This window comes from Gigantopelta aegis, chromosome 12, assembly GCF_016097555.1.
Source record: "Gigantopelta aegis isolate Gae_Host chromosome 12, Gae_host_genome, whole genome shotgun sequence".
In the NCBI taxonomy this organism is placed as follows: Eukaryota; Metazoa; Mollusca; class Gastropoda; order Neomphalida; family Peltospiridae; genus Gigantopelta; species Gigantopelta aegis.
In genome coordinates, this window is record NC_054710.1 from 1,509,867 (window position 1) to 1,531,177 (window position 21,311).

Consider the following 21,311-nt stretch of genomic DNA (forward strand, 5'->3'; position numbering starts at 1 on the left):
AGCGAGGGTAATACATGAATCTTGACATTTTGGTATTGTCCAATCGAGAGCGAGGGTAATACATGAATCTTGACATTTTGGTATTGTCCAATCGAGAGCGAGGGTAATACATGAATCTTGACATTTTGGTATTGTCCAATCGAGAGCGAGGGTAATACATGAATCTTGACATTTTGGTATTGTCCAATCGAGAGCGAGGGTAATACATGAATCTTGACATTTTGGTATTGTCCAATCGAGAGCGAGGGTAATACATGAATCTTGACATTTTGGTATTGTCCAATCGAGAGCGAGGGTAATACATGAATCTTGACATTTTGGTATTGTCCAATCGAGAGCGAGGGTAATACATGAATCTTGACATTTTGGTATTGTCCAATCGAGAGCGAGGGTAATACATGAATCTTGACATTTTGGTATTGTCCAATCGAGAGCGAGGGTAATACATGAATCTTGACATTTTGGTATTGTCCAATCGAGAGCGAGGGTAATACATGAATCTTGACATTTTGGTATTGTCCAATCGAGAGCGAGGGTAATACATGAATCTTGACATTTTGGTATTGTCCAATCGAGAGCGAGGGTAATACATGAATCTTGACATTTTGGTATTGTCCAATCGAGAGCGAGGGTAATACATGAATCTTGACATTTTGGTATTGTCCAATCGAGAGCGAGGGTAATACATGAATCTTGACATTTTGGTATTGTCCAATCGAGAGCGAGGGTGATACATGAATCTTGACATTTTGGTATTGTCCAATCGAGAGCGAGGGTGATACATGAATCTTGACATTTTGGTATTGTCCAATCGAGAGCGAGGGTAATACATGAATCTTGACATTTTGGTATTGTCCAATCGAGAGCGAGGGTAATACATGAATCTTGACATTTTGGTATTGTCCAATCGAGAGCGAGGGTAATACATGAATCTTGACATGAGTCAAGTACAATCAGTACAACTCCCATGCAAGTGTAATAAAAAAAATTGTTATCCATATTTAAAAAAATAAATTATTACTAATAAATACCATCTCAAAATATATAAACACAACTAGAAAGATACATGCAATTAAAACAAGAGTGAGAATGATCCGCGTAAATCCGTTTCTTTGTGGACCAAATTGGTCACTTTTGCACACGATGTGTGATATGCAGGTTTCTAATTCTGAGGTATGTTTTTAATTTAGTTTGTTTTATGAATATCTGTCTATAGCATCTGAGGTCGGGTCCGTTTAGGATAAGGGGGACCTTCTTAACCTCATTTGCACTCTAATAGCCCAAACTTTTGTGCCATGGGGGGGGGGGGGGGGGGGGTAAAATGTAACCAAAGCTATGCCAAATGTTTTGTTTAATTTTTATTTTCACCCGATTTATTCGACGTTTAGGCTCGCGCTGTCGGTAGCCAAATTAGCTAAATTTTACCACCCCCCAAAAAGGCTAATAAAATTGGTAAGTGGCTAAAATTTTGGCTAAGCCATTTTCTATCTTCTAATGTGAACAAACAGTTACATAATCTATCATATAATCTGACATATAATAATAATACCAAATATTCAATTAGCATATACTAGTAATCTGCAACTCGTAATGAGAAACGGTGTCATCCAGAATACAGCATAATAACACTTACTTGTTTAAACAAAGTCAAGAGTTTTCTTGAACATGATGATCTCCAATGATAAAATTCATCTATATATTCTCAACAGTGTATGGTTTATTTGTAATAAATAACACTTACTTGTTTAACACATGATCTCACTTGATAAAATTCATCTATATATTCTCAACAGTGTATGGTTTATTTGTAATAAATAACACTTACTTGTTTAACACAGGATCTCACTTGATAAAATTCATCTATATATTCTCAACAGTGTATGGTTTATTTGTAATAAATAACACTTACTTGTTTAACACAGGATCTCACTTGATAAAATTCATCTGTATATTCTCAACAGTGTATGGTTTATTTGTAATAAATAACACTTACTTGTTTAACACAGGATCTCACTTGATAAAATTCATCTATATATTCTCAACAGTGTATGGTTTATTTGTAATAAATAACACTTACTTGTTTAACACAGGATCTCACTTGATAAAATTCATCTATATATTCTCAACAGTGTGTGGTTTATTTGTAATAAATAACACTTACTTGTTTAACACATGATCTCACTTGATAAAATTCATCTGTATATTCTCAACAGTGTATGGTTTATTTGTAATAAATAACACTTACTTGTTTAACACAGGATCTCACTTGATAAAATTCATCTGTATATTCTCAACAGTGTATGGTTTATTTGTAATAAATAACACTTACTTGTTTAACACAGGATCTCACTTGATAAAATTCATCTATATATTCTCAACAGTGTATGGTTTATTTGTAATAAATAACACTTACTTGTTTAACACAGGATCTCACTTGATAAAATTCATCTATATATTCTCAACAGTGTATGGTTTATTTGTAATAAATAACACTTACTTGTTTAACACAGGATCTCACTTGATAAAATTCATCTATATATTCTCAACAGTGTATGGTTTATTTGTAATAAATAACACTTACTTGTTTAACACAGGATCTCACTTGATAAAATTCATCTATATATTCTCAACAGTGTGTGGTTTATTTGTAATAAATAACACTTACTTGTTTAACACAGGATCTCACTTGATAAAATTCATCTATATATTCTCAACAGTGTATGGTTTATTTGTAATAAATAACACTTATTAAACATAACCCAAGCCGGGACCGTGCGCCTAACCCAAGCCGGGACTGTGCGCCTAACCCTAGCCGGGACCGTGCGCATAACCCTAGCCCGGACTGTGCGCATAACCCAAGCCGGGACCGTGTGCATAACCCAAGCTGGGACCGTGTGCATAACCCAAGCTGGGACTGTGCGCATAAAAATGAGTCTAGTACAAGACTGTAATTGCCAAACAATGGACATTTTATTAAAAGTAACATACAATGTACGTATTTTGCTCTAGAAATGCCCCTTCTCTAAAATAACCAGTTTTTGTCGGTATATACTCGGTATCTCACAATGTTTGATAAAGGACCTTCAATGCATACACAACTAAATGAACATAATTTGTGTCGGTATATACTCGGTATCTCACAATGTTTCATAAAGGACCTTCAATGCATACACAACTAAATGAACATAATTTGTGTCGGTATATACTCGGTATCTCACAATGTTTGATAAAGGACCTTCAATGCATACACAACTAAATGAACATAATTTGTGTCGGTATATACTCGGTATCTCACAATGTTTGATAAAGGACCTTCAATGCATACACAACTAAATGAACATAATTTCTGAGAAGTACTTTTTTCAAAATTTCTCTCGTCAAAAATTAATAATGTTGGCGTTTTTGCCCATATGTTAACATTAATACATGGAATCTACAAAATGGATATCGAAGCAAGGGTCTGTTTGTGTTGTCTTCATTTCAAAGCATATATAAACAAATTAATTGAAAATGTCAACTAATTCTGTAATAAATTAAGTAAATATTCCAGAAATAGGCCATTATTAAATAAAAGAACAAGCTGTTTTGCTGGTATTTCATGTTATTATTACTGTCATCATTTTTTGTTGCAGATTCGTGAGCGGTTGCTGAACGGTCTTAACAAGTTTGAAGCTATAGATAAAGAAATGCTTTTTCAGATGAGTGACCTTATAAACAAGTTAATTGCACATGGTATATCGCCTACAATGGAGGTACATGTATATGTTCTATGTAGATACATGTGACCTTACTCATTCATTCATAAAAGTATTAACGTGCATATATACCACGAAGGTTTCACGCACGCCTGTCCTGGGCTTAATCTCTGGCCTTTGCCAGTGACTAAGTCCAGGACAAGGGGGGGGGGGGGGGGGGGGGATTGAGTTTGAAGTGGGCGGAATTTTGAATAAGTATTTAGTAGCGTCCAGCGACTGCGCGGACCGACTAGTAGACACCGAAAATGGGCCGTGTTCTGACTGGCTGAATTTCGATTCCTTCGGGTCTAACTAGAAAAACCTAAGTCTACGGAGAATACCTGCACCTAACATCATGTCCGGACTAAGAATTTAAACCCAAAAATAAGTTTGACTGCTCGGCCGAAAAGGTTTTAAGGTGATTTGAGCAATTGAACGGGCGCCAAAGTAAAATGCGTTGGACTATTTATAAAAAAATAAACATAACAATTTGGAAGCTCGATCGAAAAATGTTTAAAGTCCAACTAAGCCCAAAAAGGATGTTACCTGTCCTAGTTAAGGTTGGTGCAGCAGGACTCATGGCGAGTTGATGGACTGTTCAGGCTTGAAGTTGGGGAGTCCTTCAGTCAAGACCTGGATGTTGCGGTCGATGGCTCCTGGGTAGATGTCTCGTAGAACCATCTTTAGGATGCGGTGTATGGTCCCATTTGACATCGATGGCATCAGGAGCCCCTGCCTGTACAGTCCTTCCTGCTGGGCTGTCACGTAGAGTTTGTCGGAGTTTAGGGCACCTTGTAGCTGGTACTTCCCTTGTCCGGTTGGAAGTTGGCACCAGTGATTGTCGTTCCAAGGTCCCTTGAGGTGTTTGTTATCGGTGAAGTCACCGATAACCGCCCCTGTGTACTTGGTTGGCAGTTTGTCGCAAACGAGAATCCAATCGGATTCATCAGACGTCTTCGGTATGGTGGTCGATGACATCTTCCTCCTCTTGAATTCTCGCTGGTCTGCCGCCGTGTCTGCAACATCAACTACCGGAGGTGGTGGTGGGCTCGCCGGTGGGTCATGAGTGACCACGTGGCCCGTGTCCATCTTTGGCGGATCCTCAACAGAAGGGACCGCCACTGTCAGTGGAGCTGACAGCTTTGGTCCCCCCTGGATGGTTCCTGGCGAGTGCTTCGGTCGAGTTGGTCGAGGTTGCGCAGACTGAACCGCCCCCGGTGGTTTAGCCACCGAGTTTGGATCACCCTGCGCCACTCTAAGTCCCGTCCTCCTCTTCGGAACAGGTGGGACCGCCCCTGGCGGTTGAGCCGCCAAGTTTGGTCCCCCCTGTGAAGTCTTGGGTCGCCTCCTCCGTCTTCTGCTGGGTGCGCGGTTCTTCCGATCACTGCCATAAATGAGCGTGACGGTCGCCGAGTCGCCATTGTGTTCGATCTTGTACTTGGACAAAGGCCCAAGCGATCGCAACACAGCCCCTAGGGTGGGGGGGGAGAGTAATCTCCACGTTCTCCAAACACAACTTCATCTCACGAGAGTCAGTGCAGTGACCTTACAAACAAGTTAATTGTACATGATATATCGCCTACAATGGAGGTGCATGTATATGTTCTATGTAGATACATGTGACCTTACAAACAAGTTAATTGCACATGATATATCGCCTACAATGGAGGTACATGTATATGTTCTATGTAGATACATGTGACCTTACAAACAAGTTAATTGTACATGAAGATGATATATCGCCTACAATTAATGGAGGTACATGTATATGTTCTATGTAGATACATGTGACCTTACAAACAAGTTAATTGCACATCAAGATGATATATCGCCTACAATGGAGGTACATGTATATGTTCTATGTAGATACATGTGACCTTACAAACAAGTTAATTGGACATGAAGATGATATATCGCCTACAATTAATGGAGGTACATGTATATGTTCTATGTAGATACATGTATATGTTTTAGGTATATACATGTGTATTACATAGAGGTTATTACCACAGTGTGTTTGGGTATCATCAATATCATACACTAGGGATAAAAAATGTATTGTGCGATACCAACAGACACATTAAGGTAATAATCTCTTTATGATATAATCTTAAGGTTAATACAACATGTTTTAGAAACTGTACACGAAACTTTCATTCCAGTCAGCCATTACTTGATATTCAAATAATTACATTTTATTTGCGTCTATACACTTTACGGAAATCTTGATGAAGTGAAAAAAATATTAAGCCATGCCTACTAACCCCCCCCCCCCCCCCCCCCCCCCCACCCCCCACTTACTCGCACTACTTTTGTGCAACAAGCCGGATTATTCAGGCAGCCGTTACCATATTTAGATATTTTGAAGAAAACACACGTGAAAGCTACAAAAGCAATAAAAAAATGTATACTATAAATTAATGGAAAATGCTATAGTAGAGTAGACATGTATATCTATACGCATTGATTTAAAAAAAAAAAAAAAAACCTTCGCTAATCCATGAAATGAGACGCCGTCGGTGGCCAAAAAATCATGTAGTAAACTTCACTCCTGTAACTAACTTGTAAGCGATGGCGAAAATTAAAGGGTTCCACCGACAGCATAAATGTTAGACACTTTCCCTTCATTCACTTTCATAAAATATAAACTAAACACGAACAGGACAGTTCCTTCCAATTTAACTGATCCGTAAAAATACACAGCAGTTAGAGGAAATGGCGTCGCTTATCAAAATTACATCATGCATTTACAAAAATCAACTGGGATCATACAGTGTGCACATCGTTTCTTTCGGTTCATACTTGCATGAACCAAAACATAATTGCGGTCAATTCTTAAATGACGTAAGAATATGGAAAGCAGTGTCTATTTGAATGGAAATGACGTAAAAATTGATTGACATCATTTTCAAGATCCTTACATAAAGATAGACTATAGTGCTTAAGGAGGAATCTTACTATCGCATGCTATGACACTATTGAGCCATGGTAGAATGGTTAACTAGCGGCGTGACACCGGCGTGACGTCACTGAGGGTTAGTCTAGCACTGAAACATGCACGGTGATGTAGCAAATACTCTACGTCTATATAAGCTTTAGCCCTAGTCTTTTTTTAATTTTTCATGTATAACTTTTATTTGTGTCAATGTAGGAAAGAAAGGAAAACAGTTTTGGCCAAAAGAGAAACAAATGTCTATTATTTTCTGTGAAATTAAATAACATTTGATCAAACATTGTACTATTAAGGAGACTGAGATGTATTATAGTAAATATGGTTAATGAATATAAAGTATGATTGATTTGACGAGACACAAAAATAAAGAAATGTCATAGTGATTTATACATCTATTCAATTTATAGCTCGTTGATCAAAATTTTGTCTGGTGACCTATGAGTTTTTGGTTTTTTTTTACATTTCTGTACTGTAATATAATTTTTCTAATATGTGAAAATATCAAGATAGTGTATTAATATAATTGACTTTTAAACTTTTACAAAATAGTAAAATTTGCCTGTACCTTTTTTTGTTTTCTAAATGCTTAACACCTTTCAGTCTAAAGTGCTAATCAAAAGTTTTTCTTTGGTGAGACTATGAAAGCAGACTTAAACTATGGAGTGCATTTCACCCTAGTACATTTGCATAAATTTCAATAAACATAGTGTCACGACCTCGATTAATTTACATCTAATTTGTGAAATTCTGAAAGTCTATGATCTGAAAAGTATCACACACTTTGATTACAATAGATATGCTGGCTATTGTATGATAACTGTGTTTGTGTGACACCGGCCTCGTGGTGTCATGGTTAGGCCATCGGTCACCAGGCTGGTAGGTACTGGGTTCGGATCCCAGTCGAGGCATGGGATTTTTAATCCAGATACCGACTCGAAACACTGAGTGAGTGCTCAATGGGTAGGTGTAAACCACTTGCACCGACCAGTGATCCATAACTGGTTCAACAAAGGCCGTGGTTTGTGCTATCCTGCCTGTGGGAAGCGCAAATAAAAGATCCCTTGCTGCTAATCGGAAAAAGTAGCCCATGAAGTGGCGACAGGTTTCCTCTCAAAATCTGTGTGGTCCTTAACCATATGTCTGATGCCATATAACCGTAAAATAAAATGTGTTGAGTGCGTTGTTAAATAAAACATTTCTTTCTTTCTTTCTTTCTGTCTGTGTTTGTGTGAGGCTTTTGTACTTATGCAATATTTTGAATTATTTCCACACAGAATCCAGCTTTGAGTGTGAGCACCTACCTAGCACATGATTTAAACAGGACAACGGATTGTCAAGCTAGTGCCAGAAACATTGCCAAGTAAGAAAACTATATCAAACTACTTCTAGTTACTGTGGGAGGACAGGCAGGCCGTTAATAAGAAACATTGCCAAGTAAGAAAACTATATCAAACTAATTCTAGTTACTGTGGGAGGACAGGCAGGCCGTTAATAAGAAACATTGCCAAGTAAGAAAACTATATCAAACTAATTCTAGTTACTGTGGGAGGACAGGCAGGCCGTTAATAAGAAACATTGCCAAGTAAGAAAACTATATCAAACTAATTCTAGTTACTGTGGGAGGACAGGCAGGCCGTTAATAAGAAACATTGCCAAGTAAGAAAACTATATCAAACTAATTCTAGTTACTGTGGGAGGACAGGCAGGCCGTTAATAAGAAACATTGCCAAGTAAGAAAACTATATCAAACTAATTCTAGTTACTGTGGGAGGACAGGCAGGCCGTTAATAAGAAACATTGCCAAGTAAGAAAACTATATCAAACTAATTCTAGTTACTGTGGGAGGACAGGCAGGCCGTTAATAAGAAACATTGCCAAGTAAGAAAACTATATCAAACTAATTCTAGTTACTGTGGGAGGACAGGCAGGCCGTTAATAAGAAACATTGCCAAGTAAGAAAACTATATCAAACTAATTCTAGTTACTGTGGGAGGACAGGCAGGCCGTTAATAAGAAACATTGCCAAGTAAGAAAACTATATCAAACTAATTCTAGTTACTGTGGGAGGACAGGCAGGCCGTTAATAAGAAACATTGCCAAGTAAGAAAACTATATCAAACTAATTCTAGTTACTGTGGGAGGACAGGCAGGCCGTTAATAAGAAACATTGCCAAGTAAGAAAACTATATCAAACTAATTCTAGTTACTGTGGGAGGACAGGCAGGCCGTTAATAAGAAACATTGCCAAGTAAGAAAACTATATCAAACTAATTCTAGTTACTGTGGGAGGACAGGCAGGCCGTTAATAAGAAACATTGCCAAGTAAGAAAACTATATCAAACTAATTCTAGTTACTGTGGGAGGACAGACTGGCCGTTAATAAGAAACATTGCCAAGTAAGAAAACTATATCAAACTAATTCTAGTTACTGTGGGAGGACAGGCAGGCCGTTAATAAGAAACATTGCCAAGTAAGAAAACTATATCAAACTAATTCTAGTTACTGTGGGAGGACAGGCAGGCCGTTAATAAGAAACATTGCCAAGTAAGAAAACTATATCAAACTAATTCTAGTTACTGTGGGAGGACAGGCTGGCCGTTAATAAGAAACATTGCCAAGTAAGAAAACTATATCAAACTAATTCTAGTTACTGTGGGAGGACAGGCAGGCCGTTAATAAGAAACATTGCCAAGTAAGAAAACTATATCAAACTAATTCTAGTTACTGTGGGAGGACAGGCAGGCCGTTAATAAGAAACATTGCCAAGTAAGAAAACTATATCAAACTAATTCTAGTTACTGTGGGAGGACAGGCAGGCCGTTAATAAGAAACATTGCCAAGTAAGAAAACTATATCAAACTAATTCTAGTTACTGTGGGAGGACAGGCAGGCCGTTAATAAGAAACATTGCCAAGTAAGAAAACTATATCAAACTAATTCTAGTTACTGTGGGAGGACAGGCAGGCCGTTAATAAGAAACATTGCCAAGTAAGAAAACTATATCAAACTAATTCTAGTTACTGTGGGAGGACAGGCAGGCCGTTAATAAGAAACATTGCCAAGTAAGAAAACTATATCAAACTAATTCTAGTTACTGTGGGAGGACAGGCAGGCCGTTAATAAGAAACATTGCCAAGTAAGAAAACTATATCAAACTAATTCTAGTTACTGTGGGAGGACAGGCTGGCCGTTAATAAGAAACATTGCCAAGTAAGAAAACTATATCAAACTAATTCTAGTTACTGTGGGAGGACAGGCAGGCCGTTAATAAGAAACATTGCCAAGTAAGAAAACTATATCAAACTAATTCTAGTTACTGTGGGAGGACAGGCAGGCCGTTAATAAGAAACATTGCCAAGTAAGAAAACTATATCAAACTAATTCTAGTTACTGTGGGAGGACAGGCAGGCCGTTAATAAGAAACATTGCCAAGTAAGAAAACTATATCAAACTAATTCTAGTTACTGTGGGAGGACAGGCAGGCCGTTAATAAGAAACATTGCCAAGTAAGAAAACTATATCAAACTAATTCTAGTTACTGTGGGAGGACAGGCAGGCCGTTAATAAGAAACATTGCCAAGTAAGAAAACTATATCAAACTAATTCTAGTTACTGTGGGAGGACAGGCAGGCCGTTAATAAGAAACATTGCCAAGTAAGAAAACTATATCAAACTAATTCTAGTTACTGTGGGAGGACAGGCAGGCCGTTAATAAGAAACATTGCCAAGTAAGAAAACTATATCAAACTAATTCTAGTTACTGTGGGAGGACAGGCTGGCCGTTAATAAGAAACATTGCCAAGTAAGAAAACTATATCAAACTAATTCTAGTTACTGTGGGAGGACAGGCAGGCCGTTAATAAGAAACATTGCCAAGTAAGAAAACTATATCAAACTAATTCTAGTTACTGTGGGAGGACAGGCAGGCCGTTAATAAGAAACATTGCCAAGTAAGAAAACTATATCAAACTAATTCTAGTTACTGTGGGAGGACAGACTGGCCGTTAATAAGAAACATTGCCAAGTAAGAAAACTATATCAAACTAATTCTAGTTACTGTGGGAGGACAGGCAGGCCGTTAATAAGAAACATTGCCAAGTAAGAAAACTATATCAAACTAATTCTAGTTACTGTGGGAGGACAGGCAGGCCGTTAATAAGAAACATTGCCAAGTAAGAAAACTATATCAAACTAATTCTAGTTACTGTGGGAGGACAGGCAGGCCGTTAATAAGAAACATTGCCAAGTAAGAAAACTATATCAAACTAATTCTAGTTACTGTGGGAGGACAGGCAGGCCGTTAATAAGAAACATTGCCAAGTAAGAAAACTATATCAGACTAATTCTAGTTACTGTGGGAGGACAGGCAGGCCGTTAATAAGAAACATTGCCAAGTAAGAAAACTATATCAAACTAATTCTAGTTACTGTGGGAGGACAGGCAGGCCGTTAATAAGAAACATTGCCAAGTAAGAAAACTATATCAAACTAATTCTAGTTACTGTGGGAGGACAGGCAGGCCGTTAATAAGAAACATTGCCAAGTAAGAAAACTATATCAAACTAATTCTAGTTACTGTGGGAGGACAGGCAGGCCGTTAATAAGAAACATTGCCAAGTAAGAAAACTATATCAAACTAATTCTAGTTACTGTGGGAGGACAGACTGGCCGTTAATAAGAAACATTGCCAAGTAAGAAAACTATATCAAACTAATTCTAGTTACTGTGGGAGGACAGGCAGGCCGTTAATAAGAAACATTGCCAAGTAAGAAAACTATATCAAACTAATTCTAGTTACTGTGGGAGGACAGGCAGGCCGTTAATAAGAAACATTGCCAAGTAAGAAAACTATATCAAACTAATTCTAGTTACTGTGGGAGGACAGGCAGGCCGTTAATAAGAAACATTGCCAAGTAAGAAAACTATATCAGACTAATTCTAGTTACTGTGGGAGGACAGGCAGGCCGTTAATAAGAAACATTGCCAAGTAAGAAAACTATATCAGACTAATTCTAGTTACTGTGGGAGGACAGGCAGGCCGTTAATAAGAAACATTGCCAAGTAAGAAAACTATATCAAACTAATTCTAGTTACTGTGGGAGGACAGGCAGGCCGTTAATAAGAAACATTGCCAAGTAAGAAAACTATATCAAACTAATTCTAGTTACTGTGGGAGGACAGGCTGGCCGTTAATAAGAAACATTGCCAAGTAAGAAAACTATATCAAACTAATTCTAGTTACTGTGGGAGGACAGGCAGGCCGTTAATAAGAAACATTGCCAAGTAAGAAAACTATATCAAACTAATTCTAGTTACTGTGGGAGGACAGGCTGGCCGTTAATAAGAAACATTGCCAAGTAAGAAAACTATATCAAACTAATTCTAGTTACTGTGGGAGGACAGACTGGCCGTTAATAAGAAACATTGCCAAGTAAGAAAACTATATCAAACTAATTCTAGTTACTGTGGGAGGACAGGCTGGCCGTTAATAAGAAACATTGCCAAGTAAGAAAACTATATCAAACTAATTCTAGTTACTGTGGGAGGACAGGCAGGCCGTTAATAAGAAACATTGCCAAGTAAGAAAACTATATCAAACTAATTCTAGTTACTGTGGGAGGACAGGCAGGCCGTTAATAAGAAACATTGCCAAGTAAGAAAACTATATCAAACTAATTCTAGTTACTGTGGGAGGACAGGCAGGCCGTTAATAAGAAACATTGCCAAGTAAGAAAACTATATCAAACTAATTCTAGTTACTGTGGGAGGACAGGCAGGCCGTTAATAAGAAACATTGCCAAGTAAGAAAACTATATCAGACTAATTCTAGTTACTGTGGGAGGACAGGCAGGCCGTTAATAAGAAACATTGCCAAGTAAGAAAACTATATCAGACTAATTCTAGTTACTGTGGGAGGACAGGCAGGCCGTTAATAAGAAACATTGCCAAGTAAGAAAACTATATCAGACTAATTCTAGTTACTGTGGGAGGACAGGCAGGCCGTTAATAAGAAACATTGCCAAGTAAGAAAACTATATCAAACTAATTCTAGTTACTGTGGGAGGACAGGCAGGCCGTTAATAAGAAACATTGCCAAGTAAGAAAACTATATCAGACTAATTCTAGTTACTGTGGGAGGACAGGCAGGCCGTTAATAAGAAACATTGCCAAGTAAGAAAACTATATCAAACTAATTCTAGTTACTGTGGGAGGACAGGCAGGCCGTTAATAAGAAACATTGCCAAGTAAGAAAACTATATCAAACTAATTCTAGTTACTGTGGGAGGACAGGCAGGCCGTTAATAAGAAACATTGCCAAGTAAGAAAACTATATCAAACTAATTCTAGTTACTGTGGGAGGACAGTTAATGGCCGTTAATAAGAAACATTGCCAAGTAAGAAAACTATATCAAACTAATTCTAGTTACTGTGGGAGGACAGGCAGGCCGTTAATAAGAAACATTGCCAAGTAAGAAAACTATATCAAACTAATTCTAGTTACTGTGGGAGGACAGGCAGGCCGTTAATAAGAAACATTGCCAAGTAAGAAAACTATATCAAACTAATTCTAGTTACTGTGGGAGGACAGGCTGGCCGTTAATAAGAAACATTGCCAAGTAAGAAAACTATATCAAACTAATTCTAGTTACTGTGGGAGGACAGAAAACTATATCAGACTAATTCTAGTTACTGGCCGTTAATAAGAAACATTGCCAAGTAAGAAAACTATATCAAACTAATTCTAGTTACTGTGGGAGGACAGGCTGGCCGTTAATAAGAAACATTGCCAAGTAAGAAAACTATATCAGACTAATTCTAGTTACTGTGGGAGGACAGGCAGGCCGTTAATAAGAAACATTGCCAAGTAAGAAAACTATATCAAACTAATTCTAGTTACTGTGGGAGGACAGGCAGGCCGTTAATAAGAAACATTGCCAAGTAAGAAAACTATATCAAACTAATTCTAGTTACTGTGGGAGGACAGGCAGGCCGTTAATAAGAAACATTGCCAAGTAAGAAAACTATATCAGACTAATTCTAGTTACTGTGGGAGGACAGGCAGGCCGTTAATAAGAAACATTGCCAAGTAAGAAAACTATATCAGACTAATTCTAGTTACTGTGGGAGGACAGGCTGGCCGTTAATAAGAAACATTGCCAAGTAAGAAAACTATATCAGACTAATTCTAGTTACTGTGGGAGGACAGGCAGGCCGTTAATAAGAAACATTGCCAAGTAAGAAAACTATATCAGACTAATTCTAGTTACTGTGGGAGGACAGGCAGGCCGTTAATAAGAAACATTGCCAAGTAAGAAAACTATATCAAACTACTTCTAGTTACTGTGGGAGGACAGGCAGGCCGTTAATAAGAAACATTGCCAAGTAAGAAATAAACTATATCAGACTAATTCTAGTTACTGTGGGAGGACAGGCTGGCCGTTAATAAGAAACATTGCCAAGTAAGAAAACTATATCAGACTAATTCTAGTTACTGTGGGAGGACAGGCAGGCCGTTAATAAGAAACATTGCCAAGTAAGAAAACTATATTAACTGTTACTGTACAGGAGGCCGTTTCCGACTGGTGACTCCACCACTTAATGTGTTGGGTGCGAACCAGTGTGATCGCTTGAGGAACAAAACAATTTGGTGTTTGGGTAGGTTGGTGGCATTTGTTTTATATACAGTGAAACCTCTGAACAAACAAGAATCATATCAAAACTGGCCAACTTTCCTGGTCCTGAATTTTATGCATTATAAAATGTGACCTTCTCAAGCCCAGATCCTGTGTAAAGTGGATCAGTGTTAGGTGCCCGACGTGATACAGTTCAGACAGGTTTCACTGTATGTGTATTAGGTCCACGACGTGAAACAGTTCAGACTGGTTTCACTGTATGTGTATTAGGTCCGTGACGTGATACAGTTCAGACAGGTTTCACTGTATGTGTATTAGGTCCCCGACGTGATACAGTTCAGACGGATTTCACTGTATGTGTATTAGGTCCGCGATACAGTTCAGACAGGTTTCACTGTATGTGTATTAGGTCCGTGACGTGATACACTTCAGACAGGTTTCACTGTATGTGTATTAGGTCCGTGACGTGATACAGTTCAGACAGGTTTCACTGTATGTGTATTAGGTCCCCGATGTGATACAGTTCAGACAGGTTTCACAGTATGTGTATTAGGTCCCCGACGTGATACAGTTCAGACAGGTTTCACTGTATGTGTATTAGGTCCCCGACGTGATACAGTTCAGACAGGTTTCACTGTATGTGTATTAGGTCCCCGATGTGATACAGTTCAGACAGGTTTCACTGTATGTGTATTAGGTCTGCGATACAGTTCAGACGGGTTTCACTGTATGTGTATTAGGTACGCGATGTGATACAGTTCAGACAGGTTTCACTGTATGTGTATTAGGTCCGCGATGTGATACAGTTCAGACAGGTTTCACTGTATGTGTATTAGGTCTGCGATACAGTTCAGACGGGTTTCACTGTATGTGTATTAGGTACGCGATGTGATACAGTTCAGACAGGTTTCACTGTATGTGTATTAGGTCCGTGATGTGATACAGTTCAGACAGGTTTCACTGTATATGTGTATTAGGTCCCCGACGTGATACAGTTCAGACGGGTTTCACTGTATGTGTATTAGGTCCCCGACGTGATACAGTTCAGACAGGTTTCACTGTATGTGTATTAGGTCCCCGACGTGATACAGTTCAGACAGGTTTCACTGTATGTGTATTAGGTCCCCGACGTGATACAGTTCAGACAGGTTTCACTGTATGTGTATTAGGTCCGTGACATGATACAGTTCAGACGGGTTTCACTGTATGTGTATTAGGTCCCTGACGTGATACAGTTAAGACGGGTTTCACTGTATGTGTATTAGGTCCCCGACAGGTTTCACTGTATGTGTATTAGGTCCCCGATGTGATGCAGTTCAGACGGGTTTCACTGTATGTGTATTAGGTCCCCGATGTGATGCAGTTCAGACGGGTTTCACTGTATGTGTATTAGGTCCGAAACGTGATACAGTTCAGACAGGCTTCACTGTATGTGTATTAACTATTTTACGTTTGTTTTCCATTGTTCTTAGTTTGTGTACCTAATTATGTATTGTTAATAATATAATCTTTTATCCATGGGGATTAGTTAAATTGTAATATTCTCTTCTAACTTGCTAAATTTAGGACATGTAAAAACTATAGGTAACCTGACATTTCACATTCTAATGATTTGTATTCTCTTTGAGAATGGCCAATACAGCACAAAATTGAAGTTTTGAGTAAAATTCAGTATCCTTAAAATTCTGTGATATTTGTGTTTTTGCACAGTTCTTTACACTGTTTTTGTTTGTCTTGAATTTTTATATTGATGTTGATCATCACTTTATTTATTTGCATTACCATAGTTTGACATCCAATAGCCGATGTATTTTTCGTGCTGGGGTGTCGTTAAACATTCATTCATTCATTCATTCATTCTAATGATTTGTAAGGTTCAGGACCCAATAAAGTTAAAATGCTCTTCGTGAGAGCAAACTAAGTGATTATTTAAAAAACAAAATGATGTGGAGATCTTGGCATCTTGTAAGTCGTCTACATCGAAATGGAAATGAGGCATCATTGCAAGCATTGCAGCTTTAAATACCCATCACTATATAGGTAACCCTAATCTTTTCCCCGAGTTTCACGTGCATTCACCAAAATCTTACCATTTCATACCGAGTTCCTGTAATTGTTGCACAACGTGCATGAAATTTGTTTTAGGGTGCATTTGGGCATGCTGTACCATTCCAGGAACATTAAGAAACATCGATATTTTGTCAAATTAAACATTTTTCTTCTTTCCCTATCACCTATGTGTTTCTTTTTTGACAGACATACACACAGGCACACACACATACACACACACACACACACACATATATATATATATCTCTGTGTGTGTATGTATATATATGTGTGTGTGTGTGTGCGCGTGTGACTTATTTCATTACACAGAAAATAATAAAATTCCAGGCCTCCTTTATTAATTGATTTTGAGAAAGCTTTTGATTCTGTTGCCTGGCCACTCGATTTTTTTAATCTTAGAGATTCTATTAAAAAATGGATTGAAACGTTTTATTTTAATATTAAATCTTGTGCAATTATAAATGGATAAATAACTGAATGATTCAAAATATCTAGAGGATGTAGACAAGGAGACCCATTAACACCATATATTTTCGTACTCTGTGCAGAAACTTTAGCTTTATTAATAAGAATAAATAATCATATTAATGGGATTTCAATTAGAAATTAAGAGTTTCTTATATCACAATACGCAGATGATACAGCAATTACGCTAGATGGAACAGAACAGTCTTTACATACGATACTGCCTTCAAATTTTAAAATTCTATGCAACAGCCTCCGATCTTCATGCACACATAGATAAAAAGTAAGATTATATCGTTTGGTAGTCATAAAAATAGCAATGGAATACTCTGTCCAGATCTAAATCTGACTTGGGATAAAGGAATGTTCACCTTACTGAGAGCTGATTTGTCTACTAATCTTACAGATATGGTAACTGTTAATTCAATAAGAAAATAAGAGAAATAACAAAACTTATTGATACAGTGATCTAAAAGACTATCAACTCCATTTGGGAGAATAGTAGTTGTAAAAAATTTAGTAATTGCCAAAATTAACCATTTAATTTTAACATTACCTAATCCGACAGACAGACCTATCAACGAATTAAACAATTTATTTTTTCAATGTATTTGGAATGGTTTTATTGATAGAATAAAGTGCAACATAATAACTAAACAACATGAAGGAGGAGCCAAGATGTTTAAAATGCATTAAAAGTATCATGGTTTCGGAGATATTATATACATGAAGAATCAAAATGGACATACCTTCTAAAACTGACATATCCAAATCTGTATAACTTTTTTAATTTTGGAATGGAATTTGTAAAACAAAATTTAAGAATATTAGATAAACAAACTTGGCATGACACATTTCAGGCATGACACATTTCAGGCATGGGCTGTCTTTTTAAATGAAATACAGATAATGTCATGGATAGATATTTTACATCAACCTATATGGTATTATGAAGGTCGGAGGCAAATTAACACATATTCTATAAAAAATGGTTTGAAAAAGGAATTGTCTTCATATATGATATAACTGATAATGAAGGTAACATACAAAAGGTAGACTATATACACAATATACTACAGAACACAATGTTATAGAAACTTTTAAATGCAGAAAGGGACTTAATAAATAAATATGTTTTCAATAAGTATAACTGTAATATACAAAGACCACCAAAACCTATCCCGACAAAAATTGTGTTACAAGAAAAGAAAGGTTGTCCAATAATTTATAATATTCTTTCAAAAAACAATTGCAAACCAATCTCACAAAGGAAATGGATTAATTAATTTTTTCTTACAAATTTGTTTAATTGGAAAAAGCATATAGTCGTTACCATAAAATAACCAAGGACACAAATTTGAAGCGGTTACAGAATAGACTAGAACACTGAATACTGTCTACAACCACATTGTTTTGTAAAAAAAAAAAAAATCATAATTTGGTTGACAGTCAATTTCATATTATGACAGCCTCAAATTGATTGACATAGTCATTTTACAGGCACCACTAAAAACATTATTTCTATACATTATTTTTATGTTGGGCATATTTTGCGATGCATTCAGTTTAAACATCATTAATCTGCATTAGTGTTAGTTAAAAAAAACTAATTAATTGTCTTTAACACTTAAATTGTTCAATAGATGACTTTTGTTTGGCATGGCAATGTTCAGAAAGATACAGTCTTTCAATTGAAGGTAACCCCAGGACAAAGGAAAGGTCATTTAGAATTTGATTAATGTCTGATTGGATTTGTTCTTGTTACAACCAGTGCACCACGACTGTTCAAAGGTTGTCATCCAACAGCCGATTATTGATCAATCAAACAAAGGTTGACATCCAGTAGCCGATGATTGATCAATTAAACAAAGGTTGACATCCAGTAGCTGATGATTGATCAATTAAACAAAGGTTGACATCCAATCAAAGGTTGATCAATCAAACAAAACCAACTTTACTTTCTTGTTACAACCAGTGCAACACAACTGTTCAAAGGTTGACATCCAATAGTTGATGATTGATCAATTAAACAAAACAAACTTTACTTTCTTGTTACAACCAGTGCACCACAACTGTTCAAAGGTTGACATCCAGTAGCCGATGATTGATCAATCAAACAAAACAAACTTTACTTTCTTGTTACAACCAGTGCACCACAACTGTTCAAAGGTTGACATCCAGTAGCCGATGATTGATCAATTAAACAAAACAAACTTTACTTTCTTGTTACAACCAGTGCACCACAACTGTTCAAAGGTTAACATCCAGTAGCCGATGATTGATTAATTAAACAAAACAAACTTTACTTTCCACAGACTAAATGTTGTTTTGATTATTAAGCTCGATTTTTGTTTTTGATTTAAATGATCTCTCTCTCTCTCTCCCCCGCACCACTCTTTCACTATCAGACATTTTAAATAGTTTGCTGAGGAAGAGAATTTGGATTTAAATCAAATCACATAATAATGGACTTAAATTTACCTATCTTTGAATTTGAATACTACAGTAGTGTCGGAAATAGAATAAACATGATTTTCGTTGACTATTTCTTTCCTATTAAACGGACAAGTAAATATTTTGTAAATATCTAGTTAATGATACTGTACCTAATTTAGCATTTACTTGTTTGGGCTCTCATTGTTGTACAAGCTGGTGTTTACTCTTGAAATTAAAAGAAAGATGTCAGTAACAGGTGATTTGTGCACTTTATTGGAACAGACTATAACACATTTCGATGGTATGTGTCTATTTCAACAAACTTAATTTAAAACTGCAAGTTAACTGATTATTTTGAATTGCAGCAAAAATTATTTATTATGACCAGCATATTTAGTGAATATAAATTCAATACAAGTTCATTACAAATTGACACAATATTGCAACCACTTAAAGGTGCTATATCATCATTATATATGAGCATCTGTTGTGATAAAGATTCCCCAATAAAAATGTATTTTCTACTAGTAGTTAAATTATTTCCTATAATCATTTATGGACATATAGTTAAAGGTGTAGTCTTTAAATGTTAAAGCAAAACTTAATAAAAATCATTTGCAATAGATGTCGTTATGCAACTTTGAGATAGCACCTTTAATATCGGTATAATAGATCACAAACTCAGATTAGTTCTTAAAAGTTTTGCTCAAAAGTTACTTATAAATGTCTATAAAAATAATTTTTTTTTTTTTTGGGGGGGGGGGGGGGGGGGGAGGGAAAGGGGTAAACTCCATCAGAAACAGTCCCTCACATATTGGAACAGCCATGAAATTGACACATGTTGATCAAATGTTGTTATAGTGTGCTTCAATAAAGTGCACAATTTTAAATCACCTGTTTACCGACATCTTCCTTTTAATTTCAAGAGTAAACACCACGTTCTACATCAATGAGAACCCAAACAAGTAAATGCTAAAGTTTAATATGTAATAAATAATCTACGAAAATATTTTTTATTCTATTTCCGACAGTATACTTTTAGTACCTGTCATTTTGTTCTTAAAATTAATTTAATCTTTTTGTTTGTGAAAAAAGGATACAATGTAACACACTGGTAACTCTGATGAACAAGCAAGTGAAAGAAGACACAGAATACAAACAGGTTTGATATTCACATATATTGTATTTAACGTGGCTATTTTTACCTACCTCCACAATTGATTTTATTTTATGCTTTACTTTCGTCGATTTTTCTTTTTACACAATAACTAAAAATATATTACTGTAATTTCATATTTTGTAAATTATAATAATAACAATAATATATACTGTTAAAAATAAGTAGGGGATATTCCATTTCTAATATCAATAATTACAGAATGAAATGAGATATAAAACTCAAAATAAGTGCACGATGTGCATTAATGTTCCCACTCGAGTGCATGAAAGAAATGTACTCATTGTTTTGATCGCGAAGCAGTGGTGTGACTTAGCACGTGCGAAGGGTGTGATGTGAAATTGAACACCAATTAGTTTGTGTGTACGTTCTGTGTGATTTGAAATTGAACACCAATTAGTTTGTGTGTACGTTCTGTGTGGTATGAAATTGAACACCAATTAGTTTGTGTGTACGTTCTGTGTGGTATGAAATTGAACACTGATTAGTTTGTGTGTATGTTCTGTGTTATATGAAATTGAACACCAATTAGTTTGTGTGTACGTTCTGTGTGATATGAAATTGAACACCAATTAGTTTGTGTGTACGTTCTGTGTGATATGAAATTGAACACCAATTAGTTTGTGTGTGCGTTCTGTGTGATATGAAATTGAACACTAATTAGTTTGTGGGTACGTTATGTGTGATATGAAATTGAACACTAATTAGTGTGTGTGTACGTTCTGTGTGATATGAAATTGAACACTAATTAGTCTGTGTGACGTTATGAAATTGAACACCAATTAACGTTCTATTGAACACACCAGTTAGTTTGTGTGTACGTTCTGTGTGATATGAAATTGA

General features: G+C 36.5%; 1 protein-coding gene across 1 annotated transcript in view; it reads left to right on the forward strand.

Moving 5' to 3' along the window:
• Positions 1-21,311, forward strand: part of LOC121386555 (polycystic kidney disease protein 1-like 2) — a 119,418-nt gene that overhangs the window by 22,399 nt on the left and 75,708 nt on the right. The window contains exons 5-7 of the mRNA XM_041517495.1: positions 3,633-3,752; positions 7,962-8,047; positions 20,387-20,453. Of these exons, the coding sequence (XP_041373429.1) occupies positions 3,633-3,752; positions 7,962-8,047; positions 20,387-20,453 (273 nt within the window). The remainder of the gene's footprint in view (positions 1-3,632; positions 3,753-7,961; positions 8,048-20,386; positions 20,454-21,311) is intronic.